The sequence below is a fragment of the Physeter macrocephalus genome, chromosome 18, assembly GCF_002837175.3.
Source record: "Physeter macrocephalus isolate SW-GA chromosome 18, ASM283717v5, whole genome shotgun sequence".
NCBI classification, from domain to species: Eukaryota; Metazoa; Chordata; class Mammalia; order Artiodactyla; family Physeteridae; genus Physeter; species Physeter macrocephalus.
Genome location: NC_041231.1, coordinates 21,923,688 through 21,950,085, shown reverse-complemented (window position 1 = coordinate 21,950,085; position 26,398 = coordinate 21,923,688). Strand labels below are relative to the sequence as shown.

At 42.2% G+C, this 26,398-nt stretch overlaps 1 protein-coding gene across 6 annotated transcripts in view; it reads left to right on the top strand.

Annotated features, from left to right (window-relative positions):
- The first annotated feature begins 7,238 nt into the window (after nucleotides 1-7,238).
- Nucleotides 7,239-26,398, top strand: part of PPP4R2 (protein phosphatase 4 regulatory subunit 2) — a 55,700-nt gene continuing 36,540 nt past the window's right edge. For 2 of the 6 annotated variants that reach the window (XM_028478883.2, XM_024124007.3), the window contains exons 1-2: nucleotides 7,239-7,473; nucleotides 8,491-8,572. In XM_028478883.2, coding sequence (XP_028334684.1) covers nucleotides 7,440-7,473; nucleotides 8,491-8,572 — 116 coding nt within the window. In that variant the 5' untranslated portion in view covers nucleotides 7,239-7,439. The other 4 variants (XM_028478884.2, XM_055079432.1, XM_007104928.4 and 1 more) reach the window with 4 other exon arrangements.

Here is a 26,398-nt window from a genome sequence, read left to right as displayed (position 1 = left end):
CACAACTACAGAGGCTCCGCTCTAGAGCCCGCGTATGCAATAAAAGATTTGCCAAGTCCTGGGCTTCCCTGGTGGCGCAGTGGTGAAGAATCCGCCTGCCAATGCGGGGAACACGGGTTCGAGCCCTGGTCCGGGAAGATCCCACCTGCCGCGGAGCAACTAAGCTCGTGCACCACAACTACAGAGGCTCCGCTCTAGAGCCCGCGAGCCACAACTACTGAGCCCACGAGCCACAACTACTGAAGCCCGCGTGCCTAGAGCCCATGCTTCACAACAAGAGAAGCCACCGCCATGAGAAGCCCGTGCACCGCAAGGAAGAGTAGCCCCCGCTCGCCGCCAACTACAGAAAAACCGGCGTGCAGCAATGAAGACCCAACACAGCCAAAAAAAAAAAAAAAAAAAATTTGCCAAGTCCTACCCCAGGATCTCTTTTAATCCTCAGTCTTTTATGAGGTGAATACTGTCTATTTTATAAAGGAGGACACCGAGATTTGAATTATACAAGGCCTGGTTTTTAATAGAGAAAAACTGGAGTAGCTGTATGTGTGATTCATAGACGACTGGTTGAATAATAATACTCCATCTATACTTCAAAGTACTACGCAAAATAAGATTTTAATTAGTATATCTAAAACAAAACAGGAAGATCCCAAGACATATTGTTAAGTAAAAAACCAAAACTCAAACTGCAGAAGAATACGTTACCTTTTGAGAGAAATTTAAGTCAAGAAGAACTACTTCAATAAATGTTTATGCACCAAATATTTATTTATTGAGCCCCTGTGGTGTTACAGATACTGCACAAAGCTTCAAGACACTTGGGACAAACCAGGGGACAAAAGAGTTTTCTGTCCTCTGGGTGTTTATGTTCTAGTGATGCAGAGACATGCAATAAACAAAATTTAAAAAGGAAATGACATAATATGTTACGAGATGAGAAGGGCTATAGGAGCAAAAGAAACAGAGCGGGGGCTGGGGAGCGAGGAGCTGGTTGAAGGGTGCAGGGGAAGATGGAGGGTGCCATGGCACTTAGCGTGGCCTGAGTAGGCCTCGTTGAGAAGGTGGTACTCAAGGGCATGAGAGGGTCACGTGGATATCCCAGGAAAGAGGGATCCAGGCAGAAGGAAGAGCTAGGGCACCATCCTAAGTGGGGAGTATACTCGCAGGTTAAAACTACATCATGGAGGTCACTGAGGCCCGAGTGCTTGAAGAAGGGCTGGGGGCAGGGGACGAGGTTGGGGGAGGGAGGGGCAGACTGTGCATAGAGGCCCCAGGGCAAGGACTGTGGCTTTTACTTTGAGTGGAATGAGGGGATTGGCGCATGTTCGGATCTTCTTATTAAAAACCCTGGCTGCTGTGCTGAAAATAAATTGTAGGAAGGCAAGGACAGAAGGCAGGAGAACATTTGGAGGCTGTTGTAATACTACAGGTGAGACACGTAAACACCTAATAAACATCTGGAAAGATTTACCACAAACTCATAAAGCTCCATCTAGCTGTGGTGGGTATTGGGTGAGGGAGAGCATCTTAAGGGATGTTTGCTTGCCCTGTGGTCTTTGAATTGCTTTATAAAACATTATCAGTTATTTGAAAAGTTTAAAATTACTATTATTATTATTATTAATACTAATAATATTTACCCTGCCTTCTGGAATAATTCAGTCTCAAACCGGTTAAGTGTGGCCAAGAAAAGTAGGAATTTGCAGGGGGGTGGGGGGAGGTAGCCTGGTGCAGGGTGTCAGAGCCCAAGACAGGTGAGAAAGGCAACTGTTAAAGGGACTGGTGATAGGTTGCTTGCATAACAGGGAGATTGATAGAATAAAAGAATATATTGAGGAGAATGGCAGCCAGGTTCAATGTTGGAGAGTTATGTATATGGAAAGGGAGAAAACTAGAATGAATCCTCCTGTGTTGGATTGGAATTGGAAGCTGAGAACTCAGTTTTCACTATCTATCTATCTATATCTAGATAGATAGATAGATAGATAGATGGATACAGCTAGATATAGAAATAAATATATATGTGGAGGGCCTAGAAGCAATGACATCCCCATGGTCATGAACACCCTAGCAGCCTCATCTAGGTTTCAAAATAGCATTCTCCACGCAAAGGAATTGGGACTTCTTGGAGAAATGGCTAATTCCAGGGCTGGGGAAGGAAGATGCAAGATGAGCCTGGAATACCTTTTTGTACCGGACAATAAAGAAGTGCTCCAAGGCTGATGGGGACATGTCAAAAGGATGCAGAAGCCAGCATGAAGAAGGTCCCACTGGCCAAGTATAGGACAATTTAGGTATCAAAATAAATAATGATAGCAATGAATCATAACCCATTGAATAAAATAGGAACCAGTGAGTCTAAATTATTATAAATAAAACATGAATAAATGACAGGAGATGACACTTTCCTTTTGGTAGGATGCCAACTAATAAATGTAAAAGGAACGATGGAATTAGAAAACCACCATTTGGCAACCATCATGGTCATAATTAATTCAGCCAAGAAACGTCAATGGAGGCGAGAACACAGAAGTGAACATTTGATGAGAAATGGGACATTTACAAAGTTTCAAAGGACCTTCCCACAAAAATTGTTCAATTACTATAGTGGGCTGAATGGTAGCCCCAAAATGATTATGGCTGCATCCTAATCTCTGGAACCTGTGACTGTTATCTTCCTGGGAAAAAGAGTGTTTGTACATGTAATTTAAGTTAAGAATCTTGAGCTGAGGAGATCAGCCTGGATAACCAGATGGGCTCTTAATCCAATAACTAGTGTCCTTTTAAGAGTAAGGTCAAGGGAGAAGCGATAGACAGAAGAGGAACGTGACCGCAGGGGCAGAGATGGGAGGGATGCCTGCAGCCACCCGTCAAGGAACACCAACAGTCAGCAGGAGCTGGGAGAGGTCAAGAACAGACTCTTCCCTAGACCCTCCAGACGGAATGTGGGCTGCCTTACATCCTGATCTCAGACTCCTGGCCTCCAGAACGGAGAGTACCTGATCCTATGGTGTACCCTTCCCTCCTCATAAATTCCCATTTCATTCACACAGTTTGAAGTGCACCCCCATTACTGCAGTCATCCACCCAGGCAGTACTTACTACCGTCTGCCAGCCTCCTCTCTTAACGCTGCTCTTCAGCCCAGAGTGGCTGCCAGTGGCCACCACACTGTCGTGGCACCACAGAAAACAACCCTGGGTCTTTCGGAGCACACCCTTTGTTGCCCTTATTGCCAACAAAGAAACAGTTAGCTTTTGAAAGTCTCTGGAAAAAAGTGAACCTTGAGGATAGGTGAAGCTATTCTCTTATTTGTTTAGAAACGTGGGTTCACCCTAATTTGTCCACCTTCCAACCTCAGCTTCATCCTGGCACTTGTTGCGATATACAAATAAGGACTACAAAGCATGGATAAAAGGCCATGAGAATCAAAGAGCCTCCAAGTCTTTCTATTCGTATTTTAACACAGCCTGTTCTGTGCCCTTCAGCTCTTGTAGACGGTGTGTGGATTTTTCTAGACTTTTCCTCAATCTCCCATTCTTGTCCCTCCCCACAGGCTCATCTCGGAGCGATGGCCCAACTCCAGTCTTTCTCCCTGGGGTTATCTGAAGATCCTTGCACGTTTTTTTCTGACACAGTCCCAGCTGTTTTCTCTTTCCCGTTCTTCTTCTATCTTCTACCTTCTCCTCTGTGTCATCAGGCTTTTCCCCTCTTGTGTACCCTCAGAGGAACGGGCCAGTCTTCTTGCATGTTTGCATTTAAGGGACATCTCTTCCATTACACCCTGACTCTGCGGGGAACAGATTCCAAGCACGCGTTCTCTGCGGTACCTAGGAGGCCCTCACGGACAGTTTGCCTGGTTAATACCGTTCCCTCTGCCTGGAAGCCTCTTCTCTTTTGGTGCAAATCCTTTCCAGTCTTTAAGTGAGGCCCTTCCAAATAGTAAAACTTCTATCTCTGCCTGAAAGAGATGTCGCAGGCCTCTGACCACCTGATTTGCATACTTGCCTTCTACTTTGCATCAGAGTCTATAATTATGTCTTATCTCTCCTGGTCATTTGCAAACTTCTTGAGGACAAGAAAGAGTCTGGGCCTCTGAAACCAGTCTGGCTTTGAATCATGGGTCAGTCCCTTGCCTGTGTAGTTGTGTGACCTTGGACAAGTTAGTTCACTTCTTTATACCTTAGTTTTCTCTTATGTTAAGTGGCGATAATAATATCACGTATAGGGGGACTTCCCTGGTGGCGCAGTGGTTAAGAATCCGCCTGCCAATGCAGGGGACACGGGTTCGAGCCCCGGTGCCACAACTACTGAAGCCCACGCGCCTAGACCCCGTGCTCCACAACAAGAGAAGCCACCACAGTGAGAAGCCCGTGCTCCACAACGAAGAGTAGCCCCCACTCTCGCCGCAACTAGAGAAAGCCTGCAGGCAGCAAGGAAGTCACCCAATGTAGCCAAAAATAAATAAATAAATATTTTAAAAAATATATCACTTATAGGATTTTTGCAAGGATTAAATTAAATACTTTTATACAGTGCTTAGAAGAATGCTAGACACACAGAGAATGCTTAATAAATATTAGCTGTTACTACTAATATTCTCCTTTGTGCATTACTTATCTAGTGCTGTGTAACAAATTACCTCAGAATTTAGAAGCTGAGAACAATTATAAACATTTGTCATCTTTCATAGTTTCTGTGGATCAGGACTTGAGGTGCAGCTTAGATGGGTGGTTCTGACTTGGGATCCCTTATAAGGTTGCAGTGCAGATGCCAGCTGGGGCTGCAGTCATCAGAAGGATTTCCTGGGGCTGGAGGACCCACGTTAAAGCCATCAATCCTTTCCATTTGGGCGTTTGCACAGGGCTGCTCTGATGTTCTTGTGACATGGCAGCTGGCTTCCTCTAGAAAGAGCAGTCCAACAGCCCAGAGCAGAAGCCTCAGCACCTTTCATGACCTAGCCCCAGAAGTCAAGTACCGTCCCTTCCGCCACGCTTATTGTTCACACCGGCCCGCTCTCCCTGATTCACCTGGGAGAGGACCACACTGGGGCATGAACCCCAGGAGGCTAGGATCTTCAGGGTCATTCGTGGAGGCTGGACGTCACATTTTATTCTGTTTTGCTCTAAGGGAGTTAGTACCAATAGGAGGCTCTAGCAATCGCAGACATTGGGAAGCATGCTGGCTAGAGAAGAATTCCAAGGAAGAAGGAAGAAATGAACCAAAGAAAATATTTCTTCAGCCTCATCCCTTGCTTCTGCCCTTGCACTCTCAGCTTAAGCCAGACTGAACCTACCTGGCTCTTCTGTCTCATTCCAGCGCCCGTGCACCTAGGGTTTTTCTCTTTGAAAGCGTCTCCTCTCCACTTCACTTGGCTTCCTTCCTCGCAGAATTCAGCTCTCAAGCTTAAAGGCTTCTACTTCCTCTAGGGAAACTTTCCCTGATTCCCTTTGGCTGTCACTGCTGTGTGTACTTTGTCTCCTTTCATGGACCTTATCCAGTTTTTGGAAGTTGAGGCATCTCCAAGTGAGGAGAACAGCTGATGAAAAGGGACAGAGCAAGGTGGAAGAAATTAGCATGGTACGTTCTCTAACAGAAAGTTCCAGAAGAACTTTTGGCAATCATGGAATCTTCTCTCAGTGCAAAAGTCACTAGCCACATGGGCCTGTTGAACACATGTAATGCGGCTAGTGTGCCTGAGGAACTGAATTTTAAATTTTATTTAATTTTAATTAATTTAAATTTAAATACCCACACATGGCTAGTGGCAACTGTATTGTCCTGCACAGGCCATAGGGGAAGACACCTGCTTAAAGAGAGTACCGGGTGGCAGAGAGAGTGGTGGCTGAGCTTTGCTATGTAGAGGATCGGCTCCTTCAGACTGGAAAGGACCATAAGAAACTAAATCCAGGGCATTGAAAGTGGTGGCCCACTGTGATGATGCCACCCTAATACATGCCCTGCAAGGCTATTTGTAACTGAGCAGGATGCTTAGAACAGTGAAAGGGTCTCAAGATACTAGGGACTGGTTCTCTGATGGCAAAATCCAGAAAAGTATTTTTTTGCAGGGGGGTCTTTTGCCTACATCTGCCACCTAGGTTCAGGGTCAGAGCCATTATCTTTTAAGAGGGTCAACACTTGTGATGGCTGTGTCCAAATTTGCACCTTCTAACACCAGTCAAGAAATAGCTTTCTGTCCTCCCTTCCTCCCTCTCTCCCTTCCTTCCTTTCACAGATTTGTGTTAGGCTTTGAGAAGAGAAGGTGGAACAGTTCAGTATCTTTTTCTTGAAAAGCTCACAGACATGAGAGGATAATAAAAATGTCCACACACTAGCTAGTTGCCAGATATTCTGGATTCTACTGCCAGACTAGCTCTCCGTGCCTCAGCTATCCCATTTGTAAAATGTCAGGGCGGGAGAGTACTTCTGAGGTCTCTGCCCTCTCTAACTTCCTGGGTGCTTACGTAATGTAATCAAAATCATAATGATAATAAAAACAGCGGCCACATTAACTGAGTGCTTAAGTTCCAGGCACCCTGTGCGCTCAGTGCTTCATCATCGCCGTTTCACTCAAGTCTCAGGGCTGTTTTACAAACTCCCATTTTGTAGATGAGGTAACTGAGGCTACCGGAGTTTAAGTACGTCAGACAGGGAGTAAACAGTTGAGTTGGGCTTTAAATCCAGCTGGTTCCATTGCCTAAGCTTTTCATCCCTTTGGTGTGTGCACTGCTTCTCTTCCAGGGTCGGTCATCGATGAGCTTTGGATTCAGGCAAGGAGGTATTTTTGCTACGATTACTAGTAATACTGAGTGCTTTTAAAATGCGTACTCTGACCGCTAATTGTACACACTCTCACTTGATTTTCGCAGCCACCTTATAGGGTGGTCCATACTAGTGCTTTCATCGTACAGATGGGGAAAGTGAGACTCAGAGAGGCTCAGTAAATTGCTCAAGGTCACACAGCTAGCAAATGGCTAGCAAGGACTCACATCCAGGGGGTCTGCGTCCCACCCCCCTGCCTAGCCCACTCCGTCTTCAGGTCGGCGCAGGTAGCTAGGGCCGTCCTCGGGAAGAGGCGGGGCGGCCGCCCCTGCCGGCTCTGCGGGGAACTGCCGGGGGCCCCACGCCTCACCGCGCACGCGCTCTCGGGTTCCGGGTCTGGGCGCGCCGCGGGCGCGAGGACGGCGGCGGGTAGCGTGCGCGCGATGACGTGCCGGGCGCCATGTTGGAGGGCTGGTGGTAGCGGCTCGGGGAGGTGCTCGCTCTGTTGGTCTCGCTCTCAGGCTCGCTTCCCCCGGCTCCCTTCGGTGCCCCCCCCGGTCGCCTGCGTGCCGGAGTGTGTGCGAGGGAGGGGGAGGGCCTCGGGGGGGTGGGGGGAGGCCTTCCAGTCTCCGGGAGACCCGCGGAAGGAGGCGGAGGCTGCGAGGGACTCCGGGAAGCCATGGACGTCGAGAGGCTGCAGGAGGCGCTGAAAGGTGGGGGTAGCTGCCCCCTCTCCCTTCCTTCTCACGCTCCGCGGTCCTGTCTCCCTTCGGGGCAAGTGGTTCCGCGGGGCCGGGCCGGGCTCGGGGGGGGAGGGCGCGCTTCCCCGGCTCCCATCCCCCTCCCGCTTCCCCGGGGGCGGGGAGCCCCGTGGGCAGCTCCCTCCCGCCCCGCTCTGGGCTTTGTGTTGGCCGCCGGCGTCTGGGCTGGGGGAGGGGAGCCGGGAAGCTCTCGCGGGGGCCCCGGCCCCTCTCCCACTCCCGGGGCACGGGTCTTGGGCCCGCAGCTCCCTCCCAGGCTGGCTTCGTTCTCCATCAGGCCCCCGCACGCCGGGCCACGGGGGGGAGAAGAAAAGTGAAAGGTTTCGGGGGTGGGGGAGGAGAGGGGGCGGCAAAGCAACTTTCAAGTGTCTCAGGGAGCCTTTTTCAGGGCTTCTGAAGTCATCTTTCCACGCGCCCTCATTCTCAGGTGGTCGCCTTCCCGGCTCTGAATTGCTCGCCTTCCAAGCAACAGGCTTGAGAACAGTGGTTCTCAAACTTAGGAGAGCATGATTTCAGCGTTCTGAGAATTAGGCTTTGATACCCAGGATCATTGGAGGACGGCTACGAGAGGGAGCTGGTGTTTTCTTAAAACGCAGATTTATGAACTTCACGTAAATAAACAGTCTGTGGGGTCGGGATCTGGGGTTTGTATTTTAGCCGGTCTCTGAGATGAATGTGGTCCTGGTGTTCCCCCGGACCACACTTTGAGAAGCACTGCGTTAGGGCTGGTTTGTGGCGAAGTTGAGTGCCCCGTTTAGGAGGGGTCTCGTTACCTGTGAAGAGTGACATTTGAAATTGGAGAGTAAGAGGTGGGTATTTCGTTGAGAGGCTTTTTTAAATTAAAAAAAAATTTTTCATTGCTGCTTAATATGAGGAAGGACTGGGAGGAAAGTTTGTTGTTAGAAGGCATTGGAAATGGTTGGTGGACTTTTAGAAATACTAATAACTTTTATTTCTTCCTTTATCTAGATTTTGAGAAGAGGGGGAAAAAGGAAGTTTGTCCGGTCCTGGATCAGTTTCTTTGTCATGTAGCCAAGACTGGAGAAACAATGTGAGTTGAAAACATGTAATCGTTGTTATAGATCTGTGTATCCTTCAGAATTGCTCAGGAAAGGGACAGAAGTGTATTTCAGAAGCACTGAATACTCCATCTGTCTAAACTGCACAAGCTCCAGTAATTTAAAGCATTTGCTAAGTGTATATGCTTTATTTACTTTATACGTGCTCTGTAACGAATTTTAAAACTTTGTTAAAATTTTCTTTATGCTTTTGCGCATTTAGGATGTGTTAGTCTAGAAGAGCCAGAGAAAAAGAAGAATGCATGTTCCATTATGACTGTTTTTGGCCATAACAAACAGGCTTATTTCCAGAATTTTGTGGCTTTGATTCTGTTTCAGATTCTTTTATTGGTGGTATTTTCTCATATTGTCCTGTATCCAACCTTTTGTTGTCATATTTATATATGTGGGTGCTTGAAGTGTCACTAATATTTATTCTCCTGAGCACTCAGGGTGATTATCTGACAAATTCCAGATGCTACAGTCTTGACTGTCCTGTAAACTTTCTAGGATAGCTAACTTGTTAACATACGCTCAGCATTTTATTAGGCTTGTTTCCAAATGCTGTGAATCTGAAACTTATACTATGAAGTTAGCACTGTTTTCAGAGGAACATTTCAGTTCATTGTTGTGTGTAGTTTGGCAGGAGTTGTTTTCACACTCAGGCTAACTTTATTTGTAGGGCGCACTGCAGATTTGGTGCCTTGTAGTCTTTTGTGTAGGAGGCAGGGAACAGGAAGGGGAGAGGTTTTTTTGGGGGGTAGTTTTAAAGAGTGGGCTTTCTTTTGGCTCCTCTACTTCATGCCTAGTTTTAAAATTCTTTTTGAGGCCTAATAAAAGAGTGTAAGCTTCAGCAAATGATGTATACTTTCTTTGGCTTTATTAGCAAATGTTCATTTCTCACAAGATTTGCTTATGGTTGCAGCGTAGCCTTCTAATAACTGGCCTGATTTTAGAAAGGAAAAAAAAAACAACCCTCTTTAATGGTCATGCAGACAAGCTGAAACTTGGTGCTTATTAAAATTACCAGTCACCTTAGGAATGTGACTGTGATGTGTTCAATCTTAAATTTCTATTTAGTGCTTTTAAAAAATGGAACCCTTCAGGAAAGAAAGGTAGTTTTTGCCTCTGAATTATAGTCGCTTAGAACATCTTGATTTTAAAAAATTGATGCAGAATAAGTAATTTGTATTTATATTGATTGCTAGTTGGTCCAAACTTATACCTCTCTACAGTATCAAGAGGAAAAGCATTTTACTTCATAGTTTTGATAAACAAGATTATTTGGAGTTAAATACTTAACACCTCTTACCAGGTGTGTACAAACTGCCATCCCTTTTTGATAAAATACTTTGGCTGTAAATGTATAAATAGTTGAAAGTTTCTGCAAGAAAGCTCTTTAATATCCTGTTAGACTGGATCAGTAAGTGGCTAGGGAAATTCAAGCTGATTTTTCTGGACAATTATTTGTCCTGAGAGAAGACTTAAAAAGGTCATCAGTTGTCCCATCCCCCAAAGGTCATCCGTTGTCCCATCCCTGTCCACCCCTCCCACCCCCCCAAATCTTTAGTTCTTTGTACATTTACTGAGAGTATTTTGTATTAAAATGATTGGTGGTGTTAGATTCTTTATGGAGTTTGGAAAATATTTTTTAATTTACGATTTAAACAGCTGGTGTTTTTACATTTAGCTTTATTTAGCCGTTGTGGAGCACAGGCTCCTCACGGGTCCAGCTGCTCCGTGGCATGTGGGATCTTCCCGGACCGGGGCACGAACCCGTGTCCCCTGCATCGGCAGGCGGACTCTCAACCACTGCGCCACCAGGGAAGCCCCCTTTGTTGGTTTTTTGTTTTTTTAAATCAACATGGGCATGCCTTAACTTTTGATACTGAAATTTGCAGTTTCTGTCATCATTTATGGCTAAACTGAGCTTTTTCTAACTTCTAAGACTGTAAATATGAGAATGAAAATCTAAAAGATAGCAGTTCAGATCTTTTTGATGTTTTAGGATGGATGAGTTTCTTAAGGTAAGAATTCCTGGATTTTTTTCCTCATTTCTGTTTTTAGAAAATAGCTTTACTTAATAACGCTTATTTTTAAAACCTTCATTTATTGAAAACAGTACGCTTCGTTTACTGAAAATATATAGTTTAGTAAATTTTGACGTCTACACTCATGAAACTATCATCACGCTCAAGGTGGAGAATATATCCATTACTCGCAGAAGTTTCCTCATGCCCTTTGTAATCTCCCCTCCCAGTGCGTGCTCTCCTCCCCTCAGGCAACTAACGATCTGCTTTTTGTCACTGTAGATTAGTTAGCATGTTCTGGAATTTTATATAAATGGAATCATACAGTATATTCTTTGTCTGCCTTTTTTTACTCCACATAATTTGAGATTGATCCACATTGTTCAGAAATCAGCAATTCATTCCTTTTTATTTCTGAGTTGTATTCATTACATGGATATCCTACAGTTCTTGCTTCATTCACTAGTTTATGGGCATTTGGATTATTTCCTTTTTTTTTTTTTATTTATTTTATTTATTTATTTTTGGCTGCATTGGGTCTTCATTGCTGCGTACGGGCTTTCTCCAGTTGAGGCGAGTGGGGGCTACTCTTCTTTGCGGTGCACGGGCTTCTCATTGTGGTGGCTTCTCTTGTTGTGGGGCACGGGCTCTAGGCGCGCGGGCTTCAGTAGTTGTGGCACACGGGCTCTAGAGCGCAGGCTCAGTAGTTGTGGCGCACGGGCTTCGTTGCTCCGCGGCATGTGGGATCTTCCCGGACCAGGGCTCGAACCCATGTCACCTGCATTGGCAGGTGGATTCTTAACCACTGTGCCACCCCGGAAGCCCCAGTTTTTTCTTTATTAAACAAAGCTACTGTGAACATTTGTGTATGTGTCTTTGTATGCATTTTTTTTTTTCCTTGGGTAAAAATCCATCCAGGAGTGGAATGTTTGGATCATATGGTACGTGTATGTTTAACTTTAGAAACTACTGAGCTGTTTTCTTGAGTGATTGTGCCAATTTGCTTTTCCACCAGTATCATGGGAGTTGAGATCAGTTTCTCCACATCCTTTCTAACACTTAGTATGGTTAATCTTTCTCACCTTAGATATTCTAATAGGTGCCTATTGTATAGTGGTTTTAATTTGTATTTGCCTAATGACTAATGATGTTGAGCATCTTTTCATGTGTTTATTTGCTGTTTGTATATCTCCTTTAGTAAATTGATTCTTTACATTTTTGCCCATGTTAAAATGGGGTTGTTTGATTTGTTATTGGGTATTGAGAGTTCTTTATATGTTGTTGATACAAATTCTTTATTAATGTGGTTTGCAAATACTTTCTACCACTGTGTGGCTTGTCTTTTTATTCTCTTCACAGTGTCTTTTAAAGTGAAATTTTAAATTTAATTCCATTTTGTTTTTTTAAAATTTCCTCTTTTGAAGGATTCTTACTGCGTTGTGATCATTTGTTCTTGTGTGCTTTCTAGTTTAGTCTTTATTTCCTGAAGTAATTCTTTCTTTTCTGATTCTTTGCTGTATTCTATTGCTTCGTTTTCTGAGTTTCTCTAATTCTTACTTGTATCATTTTTCTCAATGTGTTTAGCTCATTTTGAAAATAGTATAAGGTTTTGATCTGTTTCTGAGCAAGTCTTTCTAGCTTCCCTTTGCTGTCTTGAGGGATGTTATTTTGCTCCTTATTCTCCTTTTTTCTTACAACAATTTCATATTAGATTTGACCTTGATATTTTTCTGTTTTGCATTTTTATGTGAAAATAGTTTTTCTGCACTTTGAGGAGGAGGCATGGTTCAGAGTAGCTGTCCTAACTTCACAGAGTTTGCTCATTATTTTTGTGAAGTGTTAGAATATGGAGCGTTCTTTCTGAAATTTCTAGGCTCTGTTCTGTCAATACTTTTATTTGGACCTTGTCTTTCCTTCATCTCTGTTGTCTCTTTCTCTTGTCTTTGGGGTCTCCTCTGGATGGAAGCTCTGGTGGGTCACTTTCAAGAGCTCATGAAGCAAGACTTTGTCCCTTTCAGCCCTCACTGGAGGTCCTATCTCTTCACTTACTACTGTGAGTGGGCAAAACCTACCTCAGTTTCAGCTACTGTTCTCACATTGACCTCCCATGATTTCTTGTGAACACCTGTTGGTTATTTTGTGGTTCTCCTATTTGTAGGCCCTTCCAGCTCACTATGACTTCTGTTTTCTCTTGTACAGATTCTGATAATGGTACAGGTCATCTGACCATAAGTTTTTCCTCATTAACTTACATTTTGGGGTTTGTGAGATAACCTTGTCAGGGAGTTTTGTTGTAAATATTTTTGCTTATTGGTTTTGGGTTTGCTGTCTAGTTACGTTTGACATAAGGGGTTTTGGAGAGATGAAAAATTGTAGCACCTCTGCCATCCTCTCAGAATTACACTATTTAGGAAAACTTTTTCTTTTTTTTTTCTTTTTTTAATTTAGTTTTGGCTGTGTTGGGTCTTCGTTGCTTCACGCAGGCTTTCTCTAGTTGTGGCGAGCGGGGCTCCTCTTCGTTGTGGTGCGCGGGCTCCTCATTGCAGTGGCTTCTCTTGTTGCGGAGCACAGGCTCTAGGCGCACGGGCTTCAGTAGTTGTGGCACGCGGGCTTAGTAGTTGTGGCTCGCAGGCTCTAGAGCGCAGGCTCGGTAGTTGTGGCGCACGAGCTTAGTTGCTCTGTGGCATGTGGGATCTTCCCGGACCAGGGCTCGAACCCATGTCCCCTGCCTTGGCAGGCAGACTCTTAACCACTGCGCCACCAGGGAAGTCCCTAAGAGAACTTTTTAAGTCAGTCCCTGTTAAGTTAGTTTCCTCATCTATAAAAGGGAATAATAGTAGTACCTCATAGCATGAGTATGTAATACACGGAAATACACTGCTTCATAAACAGTGTTAGCATTATTTACTCAATAATAGTAGTTGTTATTTTGTTGATAATGCTTATATTGAGTCTACTTTTTTTTCCTCCCTGCAATTTCAAACTCTTTGTGTTCAGCAATTTTGAAATACTACTAAGAAAATAAAAGTTACTTAAAAAGTAGTAGTAATCAACAACTGAGATCTGCATTATTATAAATAAAATCTCCTTAAGTCTATGTGACTGTTAGATCCTTCTTCTGTGGCTTTCTTTAGGGAGGGAAGTTTGTTTTGTCTAACATAGTATCGAACACTTGAACATTATTTCTAAAATGTCAGTTTCACATAACTACCTTTGGGATTTTTTGCCACATCCTTGTAGCATCTGTATAATTATTTACTTAATGCTCTTTTTGAGGTCAGCTTACTTTTCTTCAGATTTTTTTTAAGATGGAAGAATACTACAGATAGAGATTAAGCCCTCATTTGACCCCTCCCCAGAAGTATAATCAACATGTTAATTTCTTCCTCTTAGTTTTGTGAGAAATAAGGAGGTCTGAAACCAGTAGTTTGTTGCATTAGTTATATTTTTCTATGTCATTTTAAAATCTGTAAATACTAAAGTATTAATTAATATGAATTACCCATGTGCCACCTAAATTCCTATCATGTACCATTATCACATTGGTACACAGAGGAAGCACAGTAGATTTTCAGTAGATATTAGTTAAATGGTTGCCCTTTTGCATCTAAATATTTTAGTAACTGCAGTGATTAAGATAGGAACATGAAGAAAATTGTAGTTGTTTTCATTTGTTTCATCACATCAAACCTGTAAATCTGATGTGTCATGTACGGTGTACAAAATCTACTGCGTGATGCGCTGGAAGCTACATGTGTCGACTCTGTTTTCTGACTGGAATTAACTTCAAATAGTCTTTTTGGTGTGCAGGTGAGTTCATATTTTCCATGTTCAGTCCATTTTTTACTAATAGTTGGCTAGTCCTCTAATTTCATGAGAGTTAGCGTGTGGTAACGTCATTCTGGGAAGGAGCATGGCTTGATTTTGAAATTAGCTTGTCAGAATTAGCTGTGTGAATTAGGGCAAATAATTTGTGAGCTTGTTTCCTCACTTCAGAAATGGGGTTTATACCATGTAGTTGCCTCAGCTTTTGTGAGGACTTGAATAAATGAAAATATGTAGCTATAGATACTAAAATTTGGGAGAGGGTAAAAGTTAGAATTGTCTGTGTGTTGGGCATAAATAGAGTGCATTTGGCACATGAAACAAGTCTGAGGTACTTAATCTTGTGGAAAGAGTTATGGTTGGAGAGTCACGAGAGCACAAGACAGGCCTGGGTTTGAATTCCCAGCTCTACCACTTAGTTACTCTGTCACCAAGGCCAACTTCTCTGTGCCTTAATTTCCTTATTGTAAGATATGGGAAATAAAGTAAATCCATCTAAAAGGATGTTATGGGGATTCACTTATACTTTATAAGTGCTTAACGCTTTGACTAGTGCATAGTGACAACCCCCTCCTCCCCATAGCTACTATTTTAGTCTCCAGTGAGTCACTTAATTTACTGTGGGCCACACTTCCCTCAGGTACTGAATGAGGAGCTTATAAAAGATGATTTCCAAGTTTCCTTCCATTTCAGAAGACTGTGGGAGTCTGTGTTGTGGCAGTAGTTACCAGGGGTGGTATTGCAGTAACAGTGGTAAAGGGTGGGGCACGGGCAGAGTGATTGTCGTTAAATGTCTGCTGATGGTGAAGATGTTACCTCTTGGGAGTATGTTACATAGGTTAGTGGTTTGGAGGCAGTAAAAAAATTGAGAATCACTTTTCTGTACTTGGATGAGAGAGACCAGTCAGTGTTACCACTAACTCATGAGAGCCACAAAGCGGTGCCCAGAGTGTCTGTCTTAGTGTTACCTACATGTGTGCCTTTTTTTCTATATCCAGAGATCCTCTTTGTGCCTGCTAATAAATTGGAGTTCATAATGCTTATGGACTATTACTGGAAGCCTGTCACCAACTTCATGTGGCTTCAAAACGTCAGTAAGAAGATGAGGAATTTATGGTCCAGAATTTACAGTGGTTTCCCTTTGTTCTGTGGACTGTAGGTCTTTACCTTTCTGATATGGGAGTTTATTACTGGGGGGGTGGTGAGTGAGTGAGTGTGTGTGTACGTTTGTGTCTGTCTACCTAAATGAGTATCAGTAGCAAAAAAACTTAAATCACTTACTAAAACAGTATAGACAGTTGAAGGGGAGAATGTTGGCTGTTATTTCATTTAATACATACGCCTGTGAAAGCATTGTACTTTAAAATACCTGTTGAATGTGAGAAATGTGTTTTAGATCTTCATTTTTGCTAGGCCTTCAGATGTGTTCAGTTGCTCATCTTTGTTCTCTGGTTTCACCCACAGCGATCCTTTTCGTATATCAGGCTGCCTGGGTTTGGCACTTCTTGTAACCACCCTCCAAACTCCATTCCTACCAAAATAGATTGAATATTATTGAGAACATACACCATTGACTGTAAAGTGTATAAGAGCTAATTTAAGTCTCAGTTAGTAAAAATGTAAAATAATAGTAATAGTGACGTATTGCTTTTAAAAAATGTGCCATATATGTGGTAGTTCGAGTACGGCTTTTTTGTTACCACTTACCAGTTTGACTTTGTTGGGGAGGGGGTGAGGGGGATAGCTTTATTGTAGAGTGAAGACACACTTGGAGCTGTGTATGTCGAGGTAACTCTGTTGTCTCTGTGCTTATAATCTGCTTGACTCTAGGTTAGCAGGCTGTCCTGGTTAAAATTTTAGTTTCATTGTCACCTGTTTAAATGACCATGATGGAACAAGTTAGTCACCTACGCCCTCTTTTCCTCTGTTCCCCAGCTGAAAGTATGAATAGCAGTACGTAGGTCGCAGAGTTTTTGTGAAATAGCAGGCATTCAACAAATCCTAGATGCCTTGTTTATATACTGTGATATAAAAAATAAAAATTCATGGTAAAAATAACACGTATTTGATACCAGTTTTGATACTTAAAAGTTTTTGCAGCTTACTGAAATGAAATCTTAAGAATGAAAACATACTGACGAGTAACAGTGATCTGTTTTCAGGTCCAAGAGTTCCCTAATCTCATCAAGCTTCTTTATACTTGTGACTGAGCTAGCTTTTTCATTTTACTTGCCAAAACTTTGCTTCAGCTATTATCGTTTCCTTCCTTCCTGTAGCCAGGTCTGACTTAGACTTGTGCATGCCTGTACTTGAACTATCTCCCTGTGATTTGTCTGGGCTCCCTGCAGGGGGTGGAGCCTCTTGAGTATTTGACTCTTTAAATCTTATTCTCCTAATGTTATTTTTTGTTGTATGTGGTGCTTGTGAGTACTCCTACCTAGTTAGAGTCTTTGATAGATTTTAAAGTGGTGAATCAGAAATCTTTAAGGGACTAGGATTTTCACATAAGAACTTCTGTTTTGGGTTATCGGGTTTTTTTTCTTCCTAAAAGGCAAACTTTTAATGAACATTTCTTTTGTGCCAGACACTATCAGATGTTTCATATGCCTACCCTAATTTAATCTTCACTACTACTCTTTAAAGTAGGTGTCTCCTTTTTAAAAATAAGGATACTGAGGCTTGCAGAACTTAAATAATTTTGATTGTGCAGCTGGTGAGTGACAGAATTGGGATTTAAACTCAGCCGTTCTGACTTCAGATTCTCCCATAACCAGTACTTTATACCACTTGTCACTTGTTTAGTTGTCTTCTCACATCTTTCCTGTTTACTGTAGCTTTTTTGGAATCCTTACAAAACTAAGAATTTGAAGCTATGCATTTGGTAGGAATCTGTTACCTCTGTTACTTTTGTAAATTCTAAGAGTTTCATGCTGCTTACCTAAGCCAGATCCCACGTACCTGTTCACCCCTCCTTTTGCTACGGTATAATGTGACCTTCTAGGCACTGACACCACAGGTGGTTTCCTGGGGGAGGGATTGTGGCAAGTATGGGGAGGTTGGGTGTGGTGGTTTGTGGTTTAAGAAAAACTATGTTAGGGGATATTTATTGAAAGGGTCAGTAAGGTAGGTGACTTGATGTACCCTAACATTTGTGATTTTGATCATTTTCTGGTAACCCCAAATGTTGAAACCTTTCAGTAATTGTAATTTTGCAGTATACATATGAAGCATATAGGTGATGAACTAATGTATGTATTTTAGGTGGAATGTGTAAGCCTCTTTAATACATGCATCTTGGATTTGTTATTCTGTCACCCCAAAGTCTTACCTTTGCAGTATTGGGAGATAGGTGATAATATTTACAGGTGATGAAATGAGAAACTACATATTATAGAAGGATTTGAAATTTGAGATATGTAAGAGGTCTTACAGGTGTATTTGTAATTTTGGCAGTGTTGTATACTGCTGGGAAGGCGGGTGAGGTAGCTTTTTTATTAACAACAAAATATTTCTATTCAGAATTGTTTGTGCTAAAGTGAATTTAATATTTCTGGAGATAGTTTTATTCTGGTCTTATTTTAGGGATATTATTCATGAGGACTCCAGGGTAACTTTTGAGATTGTGGGTATTTTTTTTCTCAAAGTGGTTCTTTAAGTGGAAACTAGTCTACCTTTTCTAGGGCCTTTGCACATTAAGAGTATTTCTGCAAGGAGTAATCTTAAATGTGGATAGAATGTGGCCTGGTTTTCTTTTTTCCCCAGTGAAGACTGTTGGTGAACCCTGGGTTTTCCTGTTAATAAGCTGTTGTAAGACAAGTTGTCTTTCTCTTGCTCCTGTATAGCTATTAATACCTCTCTAATCTTGTCCTAACTGTTCATATTAGAGGGTTCACGGGGATAATACCTTGTTACCTTGTCATCCACTTTTCTTGTAAATATTGTCTGTGCCATTTGGTTTTGCTCTCTTAGTTGCTCTAGCATATGGCAGAAGTGAATGCCACAGCTAGGATTTGGCCACTTTAAAAAATTACAAAATATTGATATTAGGTGAGTATATGGACGGGTGGTAAATATAAATACTTGTAGAACTTTCAGTGTTTCTGAAAGTATCTTAAATATGGAGAATATCATATATATGCTTTTAAAATTCACATCTCCATATTGGTTAACAAGAATTTTGGTGAGAATAACTGCATTTTGAGTTTAATGGATCACATAAGTTAAATAATTATTACTGTGCCCATAGGATGAAAAATCTCATGTACAAAGATTATGGAAATTAATACTCCTTTAGATAAGCCTGTCTAGTTTTAAAAGTTTTCTTATTACAGAAGTGCTCACAGGAAAAAAGAAAAATCAAACTAGACTGTTAACCTGTTTTGTGTATATTCTTTTTCTTTTTCTTTTTTTTTTTTTTTTTTGCGGTACGCAGGCCTCTCGCTGTTGTGGCCTCTCCCGTTGCGGAGCACAGGCTCCAGACGCGCAGGCTCAGTGGCCATGGCTCATGGGCCCAGCCGCTCCGCGGCATGTGGGATCTTCCCGGACCGGGGCACGAACCCGTGTCCCCTGCATCGGCAGGTGGACTCTCAACCACTGCGCCACCAGGGAAGCCTCGTGTATATTCTTAATAGATTTTTTTCTATGCATATATGTGTATATATGTTAATTCTTTTAAAAAATATAGTGTCATACTTCTGCAATTTGTGTGTCTCTTATTGAAGCGCATCATTTTTTGGGTTGCATAGTATTCCATCATTTGGCTGTATTGTAATTCATTTAACCTGTCCATTTTGATGGTGGTATGCGGGCCTCCCTCTGCCGTGGCCTCTCCCGTTGCGGAGCACAGGCTCCGGACGCGCAGGCCCAGCGGCCATGGCTCACGGGCCCAGCCGCTCCGCGGCACGTGGGATCCTCCCAGACCGGGGCGTGAACCCGGTTCCCCTGCATCGGCAGGCGGACGCGCAACCACTGCGCCACCAGGGAACCCCAACTTTGATGGTCTTAAAGATTGTTTACAGTTAAAACGAAACAGTGCTTAAGTGAGCAGAATTATGTTGGCACAGATGCAAGAATGGGATTTATGGGTTGGACTTTATGTGCATTATTATCTGGCCTTCAGAAATCTTTTTGTTTCAACATATGCCCATAGAAACAGTGTATCAAAGTTACCTGTCCAGTATTAGTAGAGAACATTATTAGGCTTTTAAGTTTGAAAATCTGATAGATGAAAAATGGTATCTCATTTTAATTTGCTTTCTTTTATTTTATGCCAGCATCTTTCCATTTGTTTATTGCTATTTGTAGTTTTCTGTCTCCCTCATTTATTAAGCTATGATTTGTTCCTTAGTTTTTTTTGCTAGATTTTTATGGATAAAATAATAGAGTACCTTGATAATGTTAACTTCTAAATAAGTTATACTTTTGTTGTGTTAGGAATAATTTGAGTTTAAGGCAGTCTCAAGGACTTTGCTGGTGGCGCAGTGGTTAAGAATTCACCTGCCAGTGCAGGGAACACGGGTTTGATCCCTGGTCCGGGAAGATCCCACACGCCACGGAGCAAGTAAGCCTGCAAGCGGAAACTACTGAGCCCGCGTGCCTAGAGCCCGTGCTCCGCAACAAGAGAAGCCACCACAATGAGAAGCCCGCGCACCGCAACGAAGAGTAGTCCTCGCTCGCCGCAACTAGAGAAAGCCCGCGCACATCAACAAAGACCCAACGCTGCCAAAAATAAAATTTAAAAAAAATTCTCATTTTCAAAAAAAAAAGGAAAAGACAGTCTCAAGCAGCAAGTTGTTTAAAAAGGATGGTCTAAACTGTATAGCAAAGGATAGTCTTTGTTACAATGGGTGGATTGAATTGTTATTTCTGGCATGTATCTGTCTTTTTATTCACATTCCAAAGACAGGTAGGCATATTTATCAGTAAAAGAACTTCGAATACAAAATATGAGCAATGTCTTTCATTTTTATGACTGTATTTGAAATTTTGTCCTGGTAAATCCCCACCCCCCACCCCCGACATGTGGTCCTGGTCTATTTATTTGTAAATAGGCCTAAACAACCAGTTAGTTTGAGAGAAAAAATACAAAACAAAACTGCATTCTGTCCTTAGGTTGGCTGAATACCGAGAATACGCTGAGATCTCAAAAGTGTCCTAAAGTCCTAGCCAAGCAGAAGAAATGAAAATACTACCCCCAAAAAGGGACGTATCTTGAGATTGTTTCCTACTGTCTTAAAATTAGTTTTGAATAAATACATACTTTTATTTAAATGTAAGTAAAATACTGATGGTGTCTAAGTAAAAGTAATTGAAGATGTGTGAGATTTTTGAGATGTGGGATTTTTCTTCAAATTTGCATTTAATTCTGTAATATTTCACTTTCTGTTTTCAGTAATTTTTAACAGTGGTTCTCAACCAGCGGTGACAACGTCTGGAGACATTTTTGGTTGTTACAAGTGGGGAACGCAACTGGCATATAGTATGAAGCCAAGAATGCTACATTGCACAGGGTAACACCCAACAGCAAAGCATTATCAGACCCAAAATCTCAGTGCTGAGGTTGAAAGATTCTGCTCCATAGGAAAAAGCGTACGTTAAGCTTTAAAAAGTGTCTCATAGTTTTGTTCTGTGATCTGTGAAATAAAAACAGTGATGGGTATGATAAGACCATCAAGGTCTTTAACCAAGGCTTCTAGTTTTATTGATACCTTTCAGGATTCTATTTGACAAACTTAGAAAAGTCTGATTTGGGGAAATAAATACTACTTATTGAAGATTTGATAGTTTAATTAAAGTGTTCTCTTTCCTGATTTTCAGTTAAGATGAAAGTCCCAAATGTTTTGCCTTTTATCTAATCAAATATTGTCTAGAACTCTTTCTCCTTGCTGGTCATACAACAATTTTGACGTTAGATATGTGGCAGTTCTGTGATACCACCTGAGTCTCCGACAATTCAGTAGTGCCATTTTCTACTTGGAGTTAGCATCAGATCTTACATGTTAGGGGCTTAGTCCCACAATACTGCCGCCTACCTACCTCCTTCAGACACCAGTCACAAGTCCAGGTTGTTATACCTGTGTTTCTGACCAGCGGGCTAAAAATTAGAGGTTTCTATGACCCTTACCTCAGGTTCTGTTAATTTGCTAGAGTGGCTCACAGAACTCAGGACGTTTACTGTCTAAATTATTCGTTTATTAATATTACACAGGATGTTAAAGGTTATGAAGGGGTAGCCAGATGAAGAGATACATAGGGTGAGGTCCAGAAGGGTCCTGAGCACAGACGCCTGTGGAGTTTGGGTGCACCACCCTCCCGGTATGTGGATACATTCTTACTCACCAACCCAGAACCTCTCTGATCCCCATAGTTGATAGATGTTTATGGAGGCTTCATCAGGTGGGCATGATCGATGATTAATTCCACTTTTAGCCCCTCTCCTGAGAATGACAGTGGGAAGTGGGGTTGAAAGTTCCAAGCTTCTAATCATGACTCCATCTTTCTGGTGACCAGCCCCCATCTAGGAGCCTACCAAGAGTCAGAGTTGCCTCATTAGAATAAAAGACATTTCTATCACCCAGGAAATTCCAAGGGATTTAGTAGCTCTGTGTCAGGAACTGGGGCCAGAGACTAAATATTACAACAGAAGATTCTCCTAGGACCTTTATTTTCAGGGGTTTTAGGAGCTCTGTTAGGATCTGGGAGCAGAGAGCAGTATGCATAGTTCTTATTACTGCACAAATATATCCATTAGCTAGCTTCATTGGACCATTCATATATGCGTAGGGGAGAGAGAGAACCTTTAATTTCTCACTTCATTGGTGGATTGCTAGCTTTGTGTCTTAATTAACTGCTCTGCATATACCTAATCTGTAATTACCCATGAACTCTGCTGACTGATAGGTTGGCAGCTGTGTGTATCTCACAGAGTCACAGGCCACTACACAACTGGCCAGTACACCAATGGGGCATTAGTGGCAGCAGTGTTGACCACTTCTCCCACCTCCAAAGGAGTTAGCTGCCATAGCCACACCCTGCAATACTGTCTTTGAAAGGGAAGGGTTAAATTGAGCCCGGAACAGGTGAGAAATATTTGTCATTTTTGAGATTTAACTGTGTGTTAAAGTGAGGACTCTCTTCATTACTCATGCATTTCACAAACAGTCTGACAAGGTGAGAGAAATTGGAAGTACAAAGTAGAGAGGTCTACCAAACCTGCATATTATTATATAATAATATTTCATTAAATATGATACACATGGTAAACTGGGCAGAACACCAGGTATAGACTAGGACTGTTCTAACTAGGATGTATTGTTTCTCTGTTTCCTTTGAATTCTCCCTTGTATAGCATTACTAGTTTGTATCATTCATTCTTATACTTTTATCCTATTAGTTAGGCAAATACTGTTTTATTCTTTAAACTGGTTTCTTGATCTGGGCTTTTTTTACCTTACCAATTTGTCTCTTGCCACTGTATGTAACTTTGCCAAGTGACTTGCAGTTCACTGAGTATGCAGTGCTCTATTTTGCTAGTATTAAATTCTAATAGCATCTGTTTTCAAAAAATTTTTATTTATTTATTTATTTATTTTTGGCTTCGTTGGATCCTCGTTGCTGCGCACGGGCCCTCTCTAGCTGCGGCGAGCGGGGGCCACCCCTCGCTGCGGTGCGTGGACCTCTCACCACAGTGGCCTGTCCCTGTTGCGGAGCAGGGGCTCCAGGCTCCCGGGCTTCAGTAGTTGTGGCGCAAGGGCTCAGCTGCTCCCCGGCATGTAGGATCCTCCCGGACCAGGGCCAGAACCCGTGTCCCCTGCATTAGCAAGCGGACTCCCAACCACTGCGCCACCAGGGAAGTCCCTCTAATAGCATCTTTCTTTTTGTTGCCTCTGACATTTTTCCTCATGGGATAACTTCAACTTGTCTTTTAAGACTGTTCAGACAGCTCCATTCAAATACATACAGATCTCCTGAGAAGCTCTCTTGGATTTCCTTTTCTCCGTAGAAACTATCATATTTATGACATGCATTGATCATATTTTCTTTTTTTTTTTTTGATCATATTTTCTATTAGTCTGTTTCCACTTGTGGTTCTGTAGGCTTTGAGCATGCTGAAATTGCCTTGCTCAAAACGTGGCGCTAAGTTAGGAGCTGGATTGAATATCTAAATGGGAGAAAAATAAGAATCTTGTCTTCATCTGTTAAAGAAATATTCTTTTCTTACTTTAGAAAAAAGCAGAAAATATTATTGGTATCAGAATTTTGAGCTTTGTGTATGTGTGAAAATTCTGAGTTTGCTTGCTTTCTCTCTTCCCTTTTTTTCCTGAGTCCAGATTCTATTTATCCTTTGTCAGTTTTGCTTGTTTTTACGACTCCCTAGTATTTAAAACAAGATAGTAATCTTGCCTTTCTAAAGTTTTCATTTTACCATTTTCTACTCTGTATGGGTACCTTTTTTTTTTTTAATGGTTTCATCAATTGGCCTTTTTTTTTTTTTTTTAAAGTAAATTTGTTTGTTTGTTTGCTTATTTGCTGCGGAGCGGCTGCGCCTGTGAGCCATGGCCGCTGAGCCTGCGCGTCTGGAGGCTGTGCTCCGCAACAGGAGAGGCCACAACAGTGAGAGGCCCGCGTACCACAAAAAAATAAATAAATAAATAAATTTGTTTGTTTGTTTATTTATTTATTTTTGGCCATGTTGGGTCTTTGTTGCTGTGTGTGGGCTTTAGTTGCGGCGAGTGGGGGCCACTCTTCTTTGTGGTGCGCGGGCTTCTCATTGTGGTGGCTTCTCGTTGCGGAGCACGGGCTTTAGGCACATGGGCTTCAGTAGTTGCAGCATGTGGGCTCCATAGTTGTGGGTCTGTAGCTCTAGAGCACAGGCTCAGTAGTTGTGGCGCATGGGATTAGTTGCTCTGTGCGTGTGGGGTCTTCCGGGACCGGGGATTGAACTCGTGTCCCCTGCATTGGCAGGCAGATTCTTAACCGCTGCGCCACCAGGGAAGTCCCTGTGTGGGTACTTTAATATAAGTATTATTTCTTCTACCAGGCTAGGCCCTTAGAGGCCATAATTTGTTTTTTGATCATTATATGCTTCTGTATCATATGTCAGTGTTCCTTCAAAGTAGTAGACTTGCTGTCTTAACTTGGGCTACTGTAAGAAAATACCGTAGACTGGGTGGCTCAAACAACAGAAATTATTTTCTTACAGTTATGGAGGTTGGAAGTCTGAGCTCACAGTGCTGGCATGGTTGGGTTCTAGTGAGAACTCTTCCTGGCTTGCCCAAGGTCACCTTCTTGCTGTGGCCACACATGGAGGGGGTGGGGCATGGGGGACCACTCTCCTGCCTGCCCTCCACACCCCCCATTTTTTCTACTAAAAGTAGTAGTCCCATCAGGAGGGTGTTACTCTCAGGACCTCACTCATACACTCATGATTGTCTCCCAAAGGCCTTATCCTCAAATACCATCACACTGTGGGCTAGGGGCTTCAACATAAGACGTATGGGTGGACACAAACACAGTCCGTAACATTCGCCAATGATTTGTATGTCTTTTTATATTTACTGATTACATTCAGATATGGATTGTTTTATGCAGATGTATTCTTAAATATTTTAATGTTAATTGAGTTTTATGAAGTAAACATTTTAGGTGTACACTGTTAGAAAGTGGAAGGAAAAGGGGCTGGGATTTATTGAATGCATACTATGTGATAGTAAATGCATATTATGTGACATTTTATGTAAAAAATGATGGTGTGAAGTTTTCTGAATGCAGAGGTTTCCTTGTTATATACTATTCTTCAAGTTAGTTTTTGTGTAATTTCTGTGTATCAAGTTTGCTTAAGTTTCTTCAAATCTTTATTGAGATGTCAACAAATGATTATTGAGCATATATTCTGTACTGGGTACTGTGCTGGGTACCTTGGGATGCGCTGGTGAGCACACAAACCATAGTCCGTTATAGTGTTTATTATTTTAAAAGTGTTATATTTTATTTAATATTTTGCTCACTGCTTTTATCAGTATTTGCCGGTATCAACTATGTTAAGTTTATCTTTAAAATTAGGACTGGGGAAACTTAAAAATGTAGTTCCTTAAGAGAGTAATTTTTTTCAGTTGATCCTTAAGTCAGCATATGCTGTAAGCCTAAGAGTAATCTGATGTCAATAATTATCATTTTTGATATACGTTTCTATTTTTAAGTTTTGGGTGGGGAGGTGAAAGCTTTAGTGTCAAGTAATACTAGCTTCATAATGTGTGAAGTGCAGTAGAGCTTGGTTAGATTAGATGGGAAAAAAATTGAAATTGCTTTAAGATTTTGCTTTTTGAATTTTTTCTGCTATGTATATAAATTCCAGATATACCTGAAAATTTTGACATAATTACAAATTTTATTAAATTAACAGTTTAACCCTAGAATCTCTTTGCTACCCAGAATGACGTTTTAAAATTAAGTTTTTGTAAATATTCCTCATCAGTGTGTGTTTTTTCCACGTTTTAATATCTTTGAAACTGAATGTCTTTCAAACGTCAATAGTGTCCTAGTTTTCTTAAAATAATGCAGAGTCTTACAGTTGCTTCTGATTTAGATTTGATTAATACAGTGTTGTTAGCTCTTTGAAGGTTTAGGAAAAGTACGTATTTAAGTGTTTTGAATGGGTAGTACAGACAGTTTGGGAGAATTATTTTAAAAGAAAGGCTTCTGAGTTTACAGTTGTAAGTAGATTTAAGTGTTGGCATGTTTCAAGTAAGAAAAGGTTTTAAACTTTTTTTTTTTTTTTTGTGGTATGCGGGCCTCCCTCTGTTGTGGCCTCTCCCGTTGCGGAGCACAGGCTCCGGATGCGCAGGCTCAGTGGCCATGGCTCACGGGCCCAGCCGCTCCGCGGCACGTGGGATCCTCCCAGACCGGGGCGCGAACCCGGTTCCCCTGCATCGGCAGGCGGACGCGCAACCACTGCGCCACTAGGGA